Source organism: Hypanus sabinus, unplaced genomic scaffold, assembly GCF_030144855.1.
Source record: "Hypanus sabinus isolate sHypSab1 unplaced genomic scaffold, sHypSab1.hap1 scaffold_1101, whole genome shotgun sequence".
NCBI lineage: Eukaryota > Metazoa > Chordata > Chondrichthyes > Myliobatiformes > Dasyatidae > Hypanus > Hypanus sabinus.
The window spans coordinates 43,753-60,438 of record NW_026779158.1 but is presented as its reverse complement, the minus strand read 5'-3'; the positions used below and the strand labels follow the sequence as shown (position 1 = coordinate 60,438).

The 16,686-nt window shown below is 47.9% G+C and overlaps 1 protein-coding gene across 1 annotated transcript in view; it reads right to left on the bottom strand.

Annotated features, from left to right (window-relative positions):
- LOC132386343 (C-type lectin domain family 4 member A-like) overlaps positions 1–16,686 on the bottom strand; it is a 43,996-nt gene that overhangs the window by 14,872 nt on the left and 12,438 nt on the right. Inside the window, exons 4-6 of the mRNA XM_059958601.1 lie at positions 8,485–8,614; positions 7,783–7,854; positions 6,514–6,633 (exon numbers count right to left, since the gene is read on the bottom strand). Of these exons, the coding sequence (XP_059814584.1) occupies positions 6,514–6,633; positions 7,783–7,854; positions 8,485–8,551 (259 nt within the window). The 5' untranslated portion in view covers positions 8,552–8,614. The remainder of the gene's footprint in view (positions 1–6,513; positions 6,634–7,782; positions 7,855–8,484; positions 8,615–16,686) is intronic.

The following is a 16,686-nucleotide window of genomic DNA, read 5'->3' as shown; positions in this document are numbered from 1 at the left end:
ATGGCTTTGGAAAGGGCAAATCGTGCCTTACGAGACATTGGATTTTTGTGGGGATGTGAATAAACGCATTGATAAGGAAGAGCAGTTGATGTCGTGTACATGTATTTTCAGCAAAGCATTTTATAAGGTACCCCGTGCAAGGCTTACTGAGAAAGTAAGGAAGAATGAGATCCAAGGGGATATTGCATTCTGGATACACAACTGGTTTGCCCGCGAAAGGCAAAGTGTGGTTGCAGACGGGACATATTCTGAATGGAAGTCAGGGCCCTGTGGAGTGCATCAGGATATCCTTTTGGGTCTCTTACTCTTCCTGACTGTTAGAAATGAACTGGATGAAGATGTGAAGGGATGGGTTCGTAAGTTTGCTGTTGACACACTGTTTGTGGATAGTTAGAGGGCAGTCACAGGATACAGCGCAACATTGATAGGATGCAAAACCGGGCTGAGAAGTGGCAAATGGAGTTCAACCAAGTTAAGTGTGAAGTGGTTCATTTCGATCGGTCAAATACGATGACAGAATATAGAATTAATGGTAAGACTCTTTGCACTGTGGAGAATCAGAGGATTCTGGGGGTCTGACCTCAAAGCAGCTGCACGGGTTGACTATGTGGTTAAGAAGGCGTATGGTGTATGGGCCTTCATCAATCGTGGGATTGAATCAGGGAATCGTGGAGCCGGGTTGTAATGTTGCAGCTATATAGGACCCTGATCAGACCCCACTTGGAGTACTGTGCACCGTTCTGAACGCCTCACTATAGGAAAGACGTGTAATCCATACAAAGGGCGCAGAGGAGATTGACAAGAATGTTTACTGGATTTGAGTGCGTGCCTGATGAGAATAGGTTGAGTGAACTGAAACTTTTCTTCCTGGAGGGACGAAGGATGAGAGGTGACCTGAAAGAGGTGTACAAGATAATGTGAGTCGTTGATTGTGTGGATAGACAGATCTTTTTTTTTTTTCCGAGGACTGAAATCGCTTGGACGAGAGGACTTGCGTTTATGGTGCTTGGAAGTGTGTACAGAGGAGATGTCAGGTGTAAGTTTTCTTTTTTGAATAGGCTGCAGGCGACAGTGGTGGCGGCGGAACAGATAGAGTCTTCTCGTATCATTTCGCATTTCCCCCTCCACCTACTACTTTCAAATCACTTACTATCTTTCATTTCGGTTAGTCCTGACGAAGGGTCTCGGCACGAAACGTCGACAACGCTTTTCCCTATAGGTGCTGCCTAGCCTGCTGTATTCTACCAGCATTTTTTGTGTGTTGTTTCAATTTCCAACATCTGCAGATTTCCTCGTGTTTGCACAATACTCCAGGTGCGGTCTCACCAAGGCCTTATACAACTGCAGTAGAAATTCCCTGTTCCTGTACTGAAATCCTTTTGCTATGAATGGCAACATACCATTTTCCTTTTTCAGCGCCTGCTGTACCTGCATGTCCACCTTCAATGATTGTTGTATAATGACACCCGGGTCTCGTTGCACCTCCCCTTTTACTAATCGGTCACCGTTCAGATAATAATCTGTTTTCCTGTTCTTGCAACCAAAGTAGATAAACTCACATTCATCCACATTAAATTGCATCTGCCATGAATTTGCCCACTCACCTAACCTATCCAAATCACCCTGCATGCTCTTAGTGTAAAGGGTTTTTTTTCTCTTTGTTACTGTGTATGTAATCAAAAGGGCTTCTTTTGTTTTGTTAACTAGCAGCAATGCTTCTTTGTTGTGAGAGAGTGCTGGGAGATTTGTCTTCCTTTGTAAACAAAATGGGGATTCATTTTCTTTCTTCTGAGTCTGTAAGCTTTTGTTGGCGGGCTTTTGGGGAGATCGGCGCGAGGGGGTCGAGAGATAGGACGCAATGCTGTAAGCCGGCGAGGATTGGACCCCAAGCGGGGGTCCGAGGCCGGGAGGTACTCCGAGGAGGGGGTGGGGGGATGAAGCTAGATGTGCTTGGTTGACCATTCGGAGGGTCCTGAGCTGCGAGTCGAGGAGTTCGGAGGGGATTGAATGGTGGCCAGAAGACTTCAGTAATTGAGCTCCAACTTTTGTGCACGAAGTGGTTTGGACTTTGATAAGTTTGGCGCCTTTTCTTTATTTTTTCTCTTCATATATACTGTATCGTTATTAATCACTTAGTTATAGTAAGCTTTATAAATTGTACTCATTTAATCGCATATGGTGTACTGACTGCTTTTGGGCGAGGCGGGGACATCACACAGCATCCACACCAGCTGATTACCCAGTTTGGCGGGGCCGAAGGCTGCTCCCCCTAGACGAGAACGGGTGTGAGAGAATCTCAGGTGACCCAGGGGTTTAGATTGTGGGGTGCTCGTCCGGGGTTGATTTCTGTGGAAGATGTGTGATCACCCTCTTTAAATTGTGTCTGCGGCGAAGAGCTGGTGTGCCTTTGTGGGTGTGCGATTGCTGGTTATCACTGCGTGTGTGTTAGGTGGGGTGGCTGCTGCTGGTAGCCTGGAGGTCGTTGTTCGAGTTCCGACTAGTGCTGACGAAATGGTGGTTGGACTATGGGCTGTCCGTAAGGTTTGGAGAGTGAGGAGTGACAGGTTGGGATGTTTCAGCAGTGGTGACTCCGCCCGGTTGTTGGAATAATGTCCAGCCTGAAGGGGCGGTGGCGTGGTGGGAGCGGACCCCTCATTTGTTGGGTGAGTGGCAGTGCTTGGCTGAGGAAAAGTGACAGGGATTGGTTGAAAGGTTGAGTAGGCGGGCTGGTGACTTTGTGAGAACTGTCGGGCTCAATTACCTCGAAGTGACCGCTGCCAGTTCTGGGAAAGTGTGGGAAAATGCGTGTGGTTCGACTGGAATTCAAATGCCGTAGCTGGGGGGCTTATCATCTCTCTGGCAGGAGATTGGTGGAAAGTTTTTCGGGTATCCCTTTTGCCTAGGGGAGGCAGATAAATTGCTTGTGGTGCCAAGGGGTTCAGGATTTCCGTTGATTCGAGAGGTGTCGGGAAACTTAGAGGAGGCCCAGTGGGGGAACGACTTGAGCTCTCTGGGGGAGCACGTTCCCAGCAATGTACAAAGTAACCCCCGAAAGGAGCAGACCCTATTCCTGAAGGCTTGGAGGGGCCACGCGCACAGGTGTTGTTACGGATGGATGGAAATCAAGTTAAAGCCATCATCGGCACAGCGGCGCCTGTTAATCTGTTGTACAGTTATTTTTCTAACCGTTATTGGAAGCATTGACCCTTGACGACACTGAGGGCACTGGAGATTCGGGGCACCAGTGCCTGTGATTATCCAGACGACGGTTGTTGGTCAGTGAAAATGGAGTTCTTGGAGGCAAAAGTGGAGGTGACTGAGGTTCATGAATCGTTAATGCTGATGTGTCCGGACCCTGTTGAGACGGGCAGCGTTTCTGTTCTAGACAGAACCAATATCCTGCCGGTGCGCTTGGGAGCCTGCCCGGAGGAGGCGGGTGAGCGCTGTTTGGAGGCATTGTCGATGCACCCAGAGTTTCGAGCTGCTTGTACGGACGTGTGTAGCAGCACTGGGCCAATACCGAATTCAAACAAGAGCCTGTGGTGGTACGGCCTGGGGGAAGTATCTGAGGGTGAGACCCTCTTAGTGGACACTGCAAAATACCACGAGGGAGGGGAGTTGACTGCTGAAGACATCTCGGAGAGAGAGAGGTTGCGGCGACTGGCCCCTGAAGCCGTGGAAGCCTTAGGCAGCGTGTGTGTGGATTATAGTGCGCTGAAGAGGCGCACTGTCAGACCAGAATATGGCCCTGACGGCCGAAGAGGCGACGGCCTGTTTGAGTGGTGCGACGTGGTTTAAGGTGCTGGATCTGTGGAGTGGATGTTGCCAGATCCCGAAGAGTGCGACCGACAAGGAGAAGACAGCCGTTATAAATTACCTAGGAGTCTTCGGGACGGAAAAGATGCCACAGGGTATATATGGGGTCCTTGCAACCTTCCTGTGGGGCAGTTGGAAGACCATAGGGGATGTGGAGGCAGTTGGAGTTTTGGTGTATGTGGATGATCACTTGGTATTTGGATTTGCCTCAGGAGAATATGAAGTGAGGTCGTTGCAGGAGCAGCTGAGAACTACCGAGTTAAAGTGTTTTCTGAACACGTGCCAAGGCTGGTGAAGGTCGCAGCTCGTGAGTGACTGTCTCTACAGAATCAAGTTTGAAATGAAGACGGAGGGACTGGAGAAAGTAATCTGGAACTGTTCGGAAGAGTTACAAGTTGGAGAGAATGAAGAATGTTGTCTGACTGAGGGCAATAGCAAACTGAGAACCAGGAAAGAGTTTGCGGAGGTGAAGAAATTACAGACAAATCTCAGAAAAGAGAAGCGGATGCCTGAAGGGAACCTGAAGATGACAATCAACAGTTCAAATGAAGTGCAAAACCTGAAGGTTGATCTGGAAGAAGTCATGAGGAAGAAAAAGCTGGAGAGAAGTGCAGTGAATACTGAACAGGAGGCTGATGAGACTGCGGGAGCAGTGCAGGCCACGTGCTTCCGTTTGGAGAAGATGAAACAGCAGCTACCGATCGCAGAAATGAGGAAGAATACAGATTCAATGGATAATGAGCTGGATGTGTGGTACATGCTGCCTTTTGCTGACTTTCCCTCGATTGAGGAAGAGACCTTTGGCCCTTCTCCCATTGAGTCAGGTGTAGCGGGGAGGGTTAGCTGTGTGCAGTGTGGGGCATGAGTGAGAGGTTGAGAGAGGAGTTGGTAGTGGGCCCAAGGTATTCCCAGTTGTGTCCGAGCCTGAAGGGTTTAGGTGAGGGGGTACGGAGGCCTCAGAAGGGTTAGGGAACTCCCAGATAGTTGGCCTAAGTAGCGCCTGAGGAACAGGGCGTGAGGTCTACTGTGTGGGGAGGAGATGTCACTGTTTGTGCTTGGGTTACGGTGTGTCGGCAGGAAAGGTGGCGAGTTATTTAGTAGTCATGAGGACATGACTTTTATTTGGTGGAGGGAGAGTGTAAAGGGATTTTTTTCTTTTTTTTCTTTGTTACTGTATATGTAATCAAAATGGCTTCTTTTGTTTTGTTAACTAGCAGGAATGTTTCTTTGTTGTGAGAGAGTTCTGGGAGAATAATATTCCTTTGTAAACCAAATGAGGATTAATGTTCTTTCTTCTGAGTCTGTAAGAATTTGTTGGCGTGCTTTTGGGGAGATCGGCGCGAGGGGGTAGAGAGATAGGACGCAATGCTGTAAGCTGGTCGAGGAACGGACCCCAAGCGGGGTCCGAGGCCGGGAGGTACTCCGAGGAGGGGGGGATGAAGCTAGATGTGCTTTGTTGACCATTCGGAGGGTCCTGAGCTGCGAGTCGAGGAGTTCGGAGGGGATTGATTGGTGGCCAGAAGACTCCAGTAATTGAGCTCCAAATTTTGTGCACGAAATGGTTTGGACTTTGATAAGTTTGGCGCCTTTTCTTTATCTTTTCTCTTCATATATACTGTATCGTTATTAATCACTTAGTTATAGAAACCTTTATAATTTATACTCATTTAATCGCATATGCTGTACTGTCTGTTTTTGTGCGAGGCGGGGACATCACACAGCATCCACACCAGCTGATTACCCAGTATGGCGGGGCCGAAGGCTGCTCCCCCTAGACGAGAACGTGTGTGAGCGAGCCTGACGTGACCCAAGGGGTTACATTAGCATCCTCCTCACAGCTAATACCGCCTCCCAGCTTCGTGACATCCGCAAACTTGGAGATGCTGCATTTAATTCCCTCGTCCAAATCATTAATATGTTTCGTAAACAGCTGGTGTTCCCAGCAATGAGCCTTGCGGTACCCCGGTAGTCACTGCCTGCCATTCTGAAAAGGCGTGATAGATAGTCCTTCAATGAGCTATTGTGGGGCTGTTCTGTATGAGATGATGGGGCCGGGGGAGATTAGACTGACCGATATGATTGCGGAGGACCTGATTGTCCTGATTAGTAGATAGCATGTGCACTGACTTTATCAAATACTGTCACAAGATCCCAGATGTTAGATCACTCTTGGAGATGGAAGAAAGGAAGGGAGGGAGAGACGGAGTAATAAAGGAGTAGTAGGAGAAAGTGGGGGGGGAGGTCCGCAGGGTGGCAGATGGAGGAGGGAGAGAGATATTGGATGGACTGAGACCCAGGAAGATTTGTCGAACTAATTTGCACGGGAAGGACAAATCAAGCACGGGGACTAGATATAATCTATCTACACATTAACAAGGTCATTGATGTTACACTGTTCTGGAAGATGATGGTACAGGAGTCGGGAGGTCACGTACCAGATGTACATTGACGCCGCTGTTGTTCAGTGTTGGTCGCCCGGATATAGGAAAGGCCACTGTGATGGAAGGTTTACGAGGATGTTGGACTCGGGGGAGTGAGGCATGGCGAATGGTCGGGCAGGTCGTGATTTTATTCCTTGGTCAGTCTATGGGATGAACTGACAGAGGAAGTGGTCGAGAAAGATGCATTAGGAACTTGGACACTTGGGAGTATGACACGAGACCCATCCAGATTGACGTCATCTTTGTGAACTCTGACCTGTGTGTGCAGTGGCTGACAGCCCGCTGGATCCCGAGGCAAGGGGAGGATCTTCGCGCTCATCGATGCGGAGTTCCTCTTTCCGAAAGTTCAGCTCTGAGTAGGTGGAGTTCAGACCGTCTGGAAGAGGGAGAGCAGATGAAGAAGAGCGTGAACACGAGGAAGTGGTGAGAATGCGGGAGAGTGTGTGAGGGAGAAGGGTAGAGAGAGGAGAGACCGGGGCAGCAGAGGAGAGCGATCGACATAGAGAAGGAGGTAGCGACAGGGGCGATGGGCGGGATGATGCAGAGAAGGAATGGGGAGGGAGAACGGGGTGAAAGAGCCGGAGAGAGAGGGGGTGGGACAGGGCAGAGAGTCGGGAGCAGTGAGAGGTCAGGGAGAGGTGTGAGAGGGGGAAAGGGAGGGGGATAGAGAAAGGAGTGTGTGGGGAGGAGAAAAGTGGGAGTGGGATGGGGAAGAGATAAAAAGAGAATTTGAGAGGGAGGGAGAAGAACTAGGGGAAGGAACGACAGGGAAAGGAAGAGAGCCGTGGATAGAGAGGAGGAGAGGGCGTGACGGGAGTTGAGGGGCAAATATAGGGACAGAGCGAGGTTGGAAGTCAGGGATGGGCGGACGGGGAAGGATGAGATGGAGCGGTGAGAGAGGAAAAGACCGCGAGGGTGAGACTGAGAGTCGTAGAGACGGTATAGTGTTAGAGGAGAGACGGGAGGGAGAGGAAACAATGAGAGAGAGCGAAGAGAACGGGACAATGGTAGAGAGTGGGGGAAACGGGGAGAGGGCAAAGGGGAGAGACGAAAAGCGGAGAGGGTGTGAGTGGTGTGGAAGGGGAAAGAACTGGAAAGAACGAAAAGAGAGTGGGGTTAATGAAAGTGAGAGAGTGGTTAAGGATTTATACCGCGTACCCTCCTGACTACACCCACACGGCGCTCACACATCTCCGCAACCCCATCCCACAGCGCTCGCTCCTCATCACCCCTTCCTCCACAAGGCACATCCCATGCTTTTTCTCCTCACCGAGCCTTCTCACAGCCCACTCTCCTCAAACCATCCCACGGCTGGCCTTCTGCAACGCCCCTCCAAGGGAGTTCACTCCTCACAGCACCCTCTCCACCGTCCCTCCCACAATGTTTACCACACCATCATCTCTGCCACGCGTTCCCTACGCCTTATGCTCAAACAGGCAATCATTAGGTACGTTTGCCCGGATATCTCTCGACAGGTTTGGGCACGTCAGCTAAACAGGTTCAAACCAACAAAGATGAAACTGACCTCGATCTGTCCGGACTCGGGGTGCCGAGAGGGGTTTGAAATTAACTTCCGCGTACGATACATCAGGTTCATCTGGGGATAGAACAGCGAGAGTCTGACACAGACTGAATCTCCCACCACACTGCCCCATATCACACTCCCGGGGTCAGATACAGAGTGAATCTCCCTCCACACCGTCCCATCACACACTCCCGGGGTCAGAGACAGAGTGAATCTCCCTCCACACCGCCCCATCTCACACTCCCGGGGTCAGACACAGAGTGCATCTTCCTCCACACCGTCACATCACATACTACCAGGGTCAGACACAGAGTGATTCTCCCTCCACATGGTCCCATCACACATTCCCAGGGTTAGACACAGAGTGAATCTCCTCCACACCGTCCCAACACACACTCACTGTGTCAGATACAGAGTGAATCTCCCTCCACACAGTCCTATCACACAATCCCGGTTCAGAGACAGAGAGAATCTTCCTCCGCACCGTCCCATCACACACTCCCGAGGTCAGACACTGAGAGAATCTCCCTCCACACCTTCCCATCACACATTCCCGGTTTCAGTCACAGAGTGAAGTTCCCTCCACACTCACGTATCACACACACCCAGGCAGACATAGTGTGAAACTTCCTCCACCCGTCCGATCACGCACACCAGGATAAGCTGCAGAACAGATCCGTCGCCTGTCTCTGCCGCACTCACCTGGGGAAGGAGACCGTGAGTCCTTTCTTCCCATATTCACAGTCATGTAACTCACGCTCGTGTCCATCCTGCCGGGGATTCTCTACGTCTCTGAGCTCAGATAGGCGAAGCAACCGTTGTCAGAGGAAGCCTGTGTTAACAAGTGGGTTAGACCGGTAACAATCAATGCATGATGGGAAGCTGATAAATAGAGGAACCGAGAGCAGGGGGAGGAAGTGCGGGGAGCAGAGAGATTGGGGGTGTTGCAGAGGGTGGTCGTGAGAAATGAGAGTGGTTGGGGGACGAGTAATGAGAGGGGGAGAAAGAGGGGAAGATTCGGTGTCGGGTAGAGATAGAGAGGTGGGTGACAATGGACAGACTGGGGCGAAGGGAGAGAGAGACGGGAAATGTGGAGAGAGCAGGGAGGAAGGAGTGATGGACTTGGGGAAAAGTGAGCGGAGAGGGTGAGACTTGGAGAAATAAAGGGGGGAGAGTTGGAAAGTGATTGGTGAGAGAGGGCTGGTGAACGGAGTTGAGGTCAGGGGGGAACAAGTCAGCAGAGAGGAGGAGAGGAAGAATGGACAGCGCGGTGGAGATGGGTGAGAGATTCTGGGAGGATGGAGAGAATGTGGAATCGAAGTAGAAACAAAGAAAGGAAAGGATTTGGAGGAGGCCAGGTGAGGAAGAGGGCAGGAATGAGGAAGGAGGGAACGTACGAGGGATTTTCTTATCAAACAGAGCCTTAATTATCCAGGACAAATGCACCGCCAGCTGATTCCCGTTTTAAGCATTGGATGCTCCCATTGCTACTGCTCATGGTAGGGGCTTCAGACTCCCTGAATGCGAGAATGCAGGGCAGCAGGAGAATCACCCATAACCCACCTCCCTCAGAGTGAGGTGAACAGCTCTCCTCGAAACTCCTTCCCTTCACAGGCTTTCCTCGCTTTCCTCGACCAGTGGCGCACTCTCTCTAACTCCCTCCTTATTCCGTGGAATTCTCTGCCTTTTCCTCTCGTTCTTCTTCGACAAACTTCCCCCACATTCCCCTTTTCATTCTCCCTCTTCCCTCCCCGATTCACTCTCTTTCTATCCCATCTTCCTCCCCTCCTCAACCATTGCTCTTTTCTCTGCCTCCTCTCGCCCAACTTTGCCCCACTGTCTCTTCTTCTCCATTCTTATTGCACACTATCCCGCATCTGCCCCTCTCTTTTTCTTCTTTCCGCACGCAACACCCCTGTCGCCCTGACACGCTGAAGAGCTTACACACTCACAGATGCTTTCTGTATTTCCCTCCCTTCCCAATGTCCCCCTAAATCTCCTTCATCCCATCTCCCGCGTCTCTCCCCCCTTCCTCCCATCCTGCCTCCGAGTTCCCGTTCTCTCCCACCACACCTTCCTCCTTCCGTCTCCCACTCATCCTCTTCCTGTCGTTTCCCTCAATCACTCTCTTCCTTCTCCCACCCTCGCATGGCACTGGCTCCTACTGTCCCACTCACCTTCCCCACCTCAACGACTTCTCTATCACGCACCTTCTCTCTCCACTTCCTCTCTTTTCCACACCTTTTTTCTTTATACGACCAAATCTGCTTTATTTCCTCCTCTTCCCATATACTTCCATATCCAGCTTACTTATTCCTTCACTTCTCCTTCCTCCCTCGATTCCATGCTTCCTTACTTCATCAATAATCCTTCCAGGGAAACCCTATCAAACGATTTGCTGAAATTCATTACATTACATCTATTGCTCTTCCTTCGTCAATGTGTTTAGTCACATCCTCAAAACAATGATCAGGCTCGGACTGCAGGAACTGCCCTTGACAAAACCATGCTGACTATTCCTAATCATATTAAATCTCTCCAGATGTTCATATATCCTGCCTCTCAGGATCTTCTCAATTCACTTACTAACCGCTGAGTTATGACTCACTGGTCTGTAATTCCCTGAGATATCTCGAAACCTTTCTGGTTAAAGAAGCAACATCCGCAAACCTCCAATCCTCTGGAATCTTTTCCGTCCCCACTGATGATGCAAACGTCATCGCCAGAGGCTCAGTAATCCCCTCCCCCGCCTCCACTGTAGGCTGGGGTACATTTCATCCGGTCTCGGCGACTTACCAACTTAATGTTTTCCAAAAGCTCAAACCCATCCTCTTTCTGAATATCAACATGTTGCAAGTGATCGCTACTATCACCCAGATCCTTTTCCATAGTGAATACTTGAAGCAAAATATTCGTTAAGTTTCTGCTATTTCCTTTGGTTCCATACACACTTTCCGACTGTCACACTTGATAGGTCCTATTCGTTCGCGTCTTATTCTCTTACTCTTCACATACTTCAGGAAAGCCTCGGGGTTTTCCATAATCCTGCCCGCCAGGAATTTCTCATGGCCCCTTATCGATCTCCTAATTTCCTTCTTAAACTCCTTCCTGTTAGCCTTATAATCTTCCAGATCTCTGATATTACGTATCTCTCTCAAACTTTTGGAAGCTTTTGTTTTCTTCTTGACTAGATGTTGTGCAGCCTTTTTTCACCGCGGTTCCTTTGCCCTTCCATAACTTCCTTGTCCCATTGAATACACAGAGAAAAAGTATTGCAGAACTCCACACAAATATCCTCTGAACATTTGCCTCATTTCTGCAATACTTTTTCTCTGAGAACATTTGTTTCCAATTTAAGCTTGCAGGTTCCTATCCAATACCCTGATAATTCCTCTTACTCCAACAAAGATCGTTTCTTGTCTGTGTTTATCTCTCCCCATTGCTATTGTAAAGCAGATAGCATTCTGATCACTGACTCCAAGAATCTCTCCGACTGAGAGTTGTGACAGCTGACCAGGTTTATTTCCCAATACCAAATGAATGCAACATCTCCTTTAGTGGGCTTATCCAAATATTGTGTCAAGAAACCTTCCTGAACACACCTAACAAACCATTTCATCTAAACCCCTTGCTGTGGGGAGATGCCGATTGATATTTGTGTCATAAAAATCTCCCATCAGGACATCTTTGTTATTACTACACCTTTCAAGTATCTGTTTACCTGTCTGCTCCTCGATATCCCTGTTACTATTGAGCGGCCTAAAAAAAAACACCCGGTAAAGTAATTGACCCCTTCCTGTTCCTAACTAGCACTGACAGAGACTCCGTAGAAAAAAACCCTTCACGGGGTTCACCTTTTCTGCAGCCGTGACAGTATCACGGTCAGCAGTGCCACGCCCCCAGATCTCTTTTGCCTCCCTCCCTGTCCTTTGTGACATATCTGAACCCCGGCACTTGAAGAAAACTTTCCTGTTCCTGAGCCATCGAAGTCTCTGTAATGGCCACAACATCATATCTCCAAAGGAGACATTATTCACACACTTACGTCCTTTATCATAGCATTGGAGAAGGATGGGGACAGATAACTTAGCAAAGCGTTTAATTGCAGTAGGGAAAAATATGAGGCTATCAGGCAAGAAGTTAGAAGCATCAATTGATAACAGACAACAGTCAATAGGTGCAGGTGTAGGCCATTCGGCCCTTCAAGCCAGCAACGCCACTCACTGTGGTTATGGCTCAATTGTGATCAATTGCTCTCAGAGATGTTCGAAAGAAATGAGACAAATGTTCAGGGATATTTGCGTGCAGTTCTGCAGAGGTACGTTCCAATGAGAAAGGGAAAGGCTGGTTGGGTACAGGAACCGTGGTGTGCAAAGGCTTTATAAATCTAGTCAAGAAAAACAGAAGGCCTGACGAAAAGTTCAAAAAACGAGTTGATGACAGAGATCTAGAAAATTATAAAGCTAGCAGGGGAACCCTAAGAAAGAAATCAGGAGAGCCGGAATGGGACATAAGAAAGCCTCACAATACAGGATTAAGGTTAACTGCAGGGCTCTCTATAGGCATGTGATGAACAAGTGGATAAGACTTGAGAGTTTCGGACGATTCAAGGTGACAGTGCAAAAGTGTATATGGAACAGGAAGAGAGAGCAGAGGTACATAATGAATACTTTGCTTCGGTATTCACTTGGATAAAGGATTCTGCTGATATTAAGGATGTCTTAGAACAGACTGAAATGCTTGAGCATGTAGATATTAATAACGATAATATGCTGGAGCATTTAGAAAACATCAATCTGCAAAAGTCGCCTGGAAAGGAAGACCAAACTACTGTGCGAACCTACGGAAGAGAGGAGAAGCTGAGCCTCTGGCGAGATGTTTGTCTCATAAATGTGGATGTGAGAGATTCCGGAGGAATGGAGGGTTGTGGATGTTGTTCCCTGATTCAAGAAAGGGAGAAGAGATAGACGATTGAGTCTTACTGTAGTGGTTGGTAAGTTGATGGAGAAGATCCTGAGCGGCAGTATATATGAACATTTGAAGAGGCATAATATGATTGGTAAAAGTCAGCATGGATTTGTCAAAGGCAGGTTGTGCTCTGCCAGCCTGATTTTTTTTCGAGAATGGACTGAACAAATTGATGAAGGTAGCGCAGTAGTTGTAGTTCAATTTGATTTCACCCAACATTTGATCATGCATCCCGTGTAAGGAGACACGTGGACTATGGAGACATTGCTTTGTGTATCCAGAACCGGCTTGCCCACAGAAGGCAACGATAGGTTCCAGTCGTGTTATATTCTGCATGGGAGCCGGCGAACAGTGGAGTTCCTCAGCGATCTGTTCTTGGACCACAACTCTACGTGATTGCATGCATGATTTGGATGGGGATCTGGAGCTGCGGTTCTTAAATTTGCCGATGATACAAATGTTCGGGGTGTATGTCTGTCAGAGCTTACAGCGGGGCATTCATAGGATACACATCTGGACAGAGAAGTGGCAGATGGAATTCAACTCGGGTAAGCGCCAGGCCTTTACTTTTGTAGGTCAAATATGATGACAGAATATAGTATTAATGTTCAGACTATTGGCAGTGTGGTGGATCAGAGAGATCTTTGGGATCGAGTCCATAGGACACTCAAAGCAGCTGCACAGGTTGGCTCTGTGGTTAAGAAAGCGTACGGTGTATTGACCTTCATCAATCGTGAGACGGAGTTTACAAACAGAGAGGCAATGTTGCAAATTTATAGGACACTGGGCAGACGCTCCCTGGAGGACTGTGTTCAGAGCTGGTCGCCTCACTAAGGGAAGGATGTGGAAACGATGGAAAGGATGCAGAGGAGATTGGCAAGGGTGTTCCCTGGTTTCGGGTGCATGCCTTATGGGAATAGGTTGAGTGAATTCGGCCATCTTTCCTTGCAGAGTCGGAGGATGAGAAACGACCTGATAAGGTGTATCACATGATGAGAGGCTTTGATCTTGATATGCTAGAGATTTTGGAAATCATCATGTTGGATAAGTCTCCGGGCCCGTATGAAATTAACCCCAAGCTACAATGGCAGGCAAGGGACCGGCTTTCTAATCCTCTTGCGATGATATTTGCATCGTCAATGGAGACTACGGAGGTTCCGAACGATTGGAGAGTTGCGTATATTGTTCCTTGATTTAAGAAAGGGAGCAGGGATAGTCTTAACTCAGTGGCTGGTAAGTCATGGAGAAGACTCTGAGAGGCAAGATTTATGAATATTTGGGGAGGTATGATATGGCTAGAAATAGTCAGCATGGCTTTGTCAAGGGCAGGTTGTGCCGTACGAGCCTGATTGAATTTGATGAGAATGCGACTAAACACATTGAGGAAGGAAGAGCAGTAGATGTAGTGTATATGGATTTCAGCAATGCTTTTGATAACTTAGTCCAGGCAATGTTTATTGAGAAAGTAAGGAGGCATGCGATTCAAGGAGGCATTGTTTCCAGCATCCAAAACTGGCACACAGAAGGTAATGTGTGGTTTTAGACGTGGCATATTCTGCATGGAAGTCGGACACCAGTGACCTGTTTTGGGACCCTAATGCTACGTGTTTTTTTTTAATGACCTGGATGAGGAAGCAGAGGGTAGGGTTAGTAAGTTTGCTGCTGACACAAAGGCTGGACGTGTTGTAGATAGTGTGGACGGCTGTCAGAGTTTACAGCGGGACATTTATAGGATGCAAATTTGGGCTCAGATGGATATCAACCCAAAGTGGATCATTTTGCTAGGTCAAATACGATAGAAGAATATGACATTAGTGGTAAGACTCTTGGCAGTGTGGAGGATCAGAGGATTCTTCGGGTCCGAGTCCATAGGACGCTCAAAGCAACTGCGCAGGTTGACTCTGTGGTTAAGAAGGCGCATGGCGTATTGGGTTTCATCAATCGTGGAACTAAATTTAGACGCCGAAAGGTAATGTTGCAGCTATATAGGACCCTGGTCAGACCCCACTTGGAGTACGGTGCTCAGTTGTGTTCTCCTCAGCGAAGAAAGGATGTGGAATCCACAGAAAGATTGCTGAGGAGTTTAACAAAGATGTTGTCTGGATTGGGGAGCACGCCCGATGATAATAGGTTCAGTAAAGTCGGGCTTTGTCTCCTTGGAGCGACGGATGATCAGAGGTTACCTAATAGAGCAGCATAAGATGATGCGAGGCATTGATAGTGTGGATAATATTTTGGCTTTTTACAGGGCTGAAATGTTTGCCACAAGAGGACACGGGTTTAAGGTGCTGGGGACTAGGATCACAGAACATGTCGGGGTAAGTGTTAGACGCAGAGAGTGGTGAGTGCGTGGGATGGGCTGCCGGCAACGATGGTGGAGGCGGATAAAATAAGTTCTTGTAAGAGACTTTTTTATAAGTACCTGGAGCTTAGAAAAATAGAGATCTATGTGTAAGCCTAGTAATTTCTAAGGTAGGGACATGTTCGGCGCAACTTTGTGGGCCGCAGGGTTTGTATTCTGCTATAAGTTTTCTAAATTTGCATCCATAAAGCCTCACTTAGAAAAGTTGTCTTGTCTGTTCTGACTGTGTTTGCGGTGACATTTGCTCATCACTGTAATGTCACCCCTCCTCCTGTAATTCTGCCTTTTTTCTTACGTCTAAAAATAGGGAAACACGAAATATCGTGCTGTCCTGCTTGCTCCTCCTACAACCCATTCGCAATAATGGCTGCAATATCATATTCACTGTGTTGATTCACGCCCTGAGCTCAAGTGCGCTTCTCAGAAGCTTCCTGCATTGAAATATACGGAGCTCAGGGCACAAGTCGCTTGATGCACAACGGTTTGATTCCTGCCTTTTCCTGAGGTCTTAACAACATCAGTCTCCATATCAACTCCGCTATCTGCTCTCGAACTCTAAATCCCATCCCCTTGCAAATCGAGTTCAACTACTCTCCCAAAAGCTCTCAAGCACAGTACTGACAAACCTTCCCTCTAGGATATCCGAGAAAGCTTCCGCTAGGATATCAGTTCCCCTTCAGTTTATATGTAAGCCGTCTTCCATCTCTTCTGTAGATATTTCACATTCCTTCGAAAAAGCACATAGAATTTTCATGCCCTCCCACCTACACCGTAGCTTCAGCCACATGCTAAACTGTACGGCGTTCCTAGGTCTGGGCACACTGGGACGGTTGGTGATCCTGTCCTTTAATTTAATAGCTGAATCACTGACGTCGTTCTGCAGAACCACATTCCCATACATATTGATTTCATTCGTACATGTATGGACAAGGACGTCGAGCTGCTCACTCACCCAATTATGAATCATAGAATCTTTTTGCAATTGCAGTTCAGACTCTTTCTATTGCACTTAAATCAGCTACGTTATTTAAAGGTGTTAGGAGAGGGGTCATAGATCATTGCCATTGAAGTCCTCTTAATTGAAGTGCTCTACACCCTCAAAATTTTTATTCAATTTCGCTGCTACTGTACTTTCACATCAGTTCAGTTTTTGGAACCGTTCATAAATAAAAAAAAACATCTATTTCTTCGCTCAACACTCGATTCAGTTTTTAGACAATGGGGTTTGAAATGTCCTATGCGCATTAAGGATGTGTGCTTTGATAACCTGTGCAATAAATATGGCCTTCCGCATAATATATTTTTTTTCAATGACTGCAGATTTTTCACTTTGTCAAGAAAAATGATTCCTCTTTTCCTGAACCACCACCTGCTATGTTGTGGGACAAACTCACTCTTAGCTTTAATAATAAAGGGCTGATCTCTGTACTATGCTCTCAGCTGATGTCTTTGGGAGTTCAAGATCTAAATAAAACTACAACTAGCTCCCGCGGTCAGACACAGATTGAATCTCCCTCCACACCGTCACATCACACACTCCCGGGGTCAGACACAGAAGGAATCTCGCTCCACAA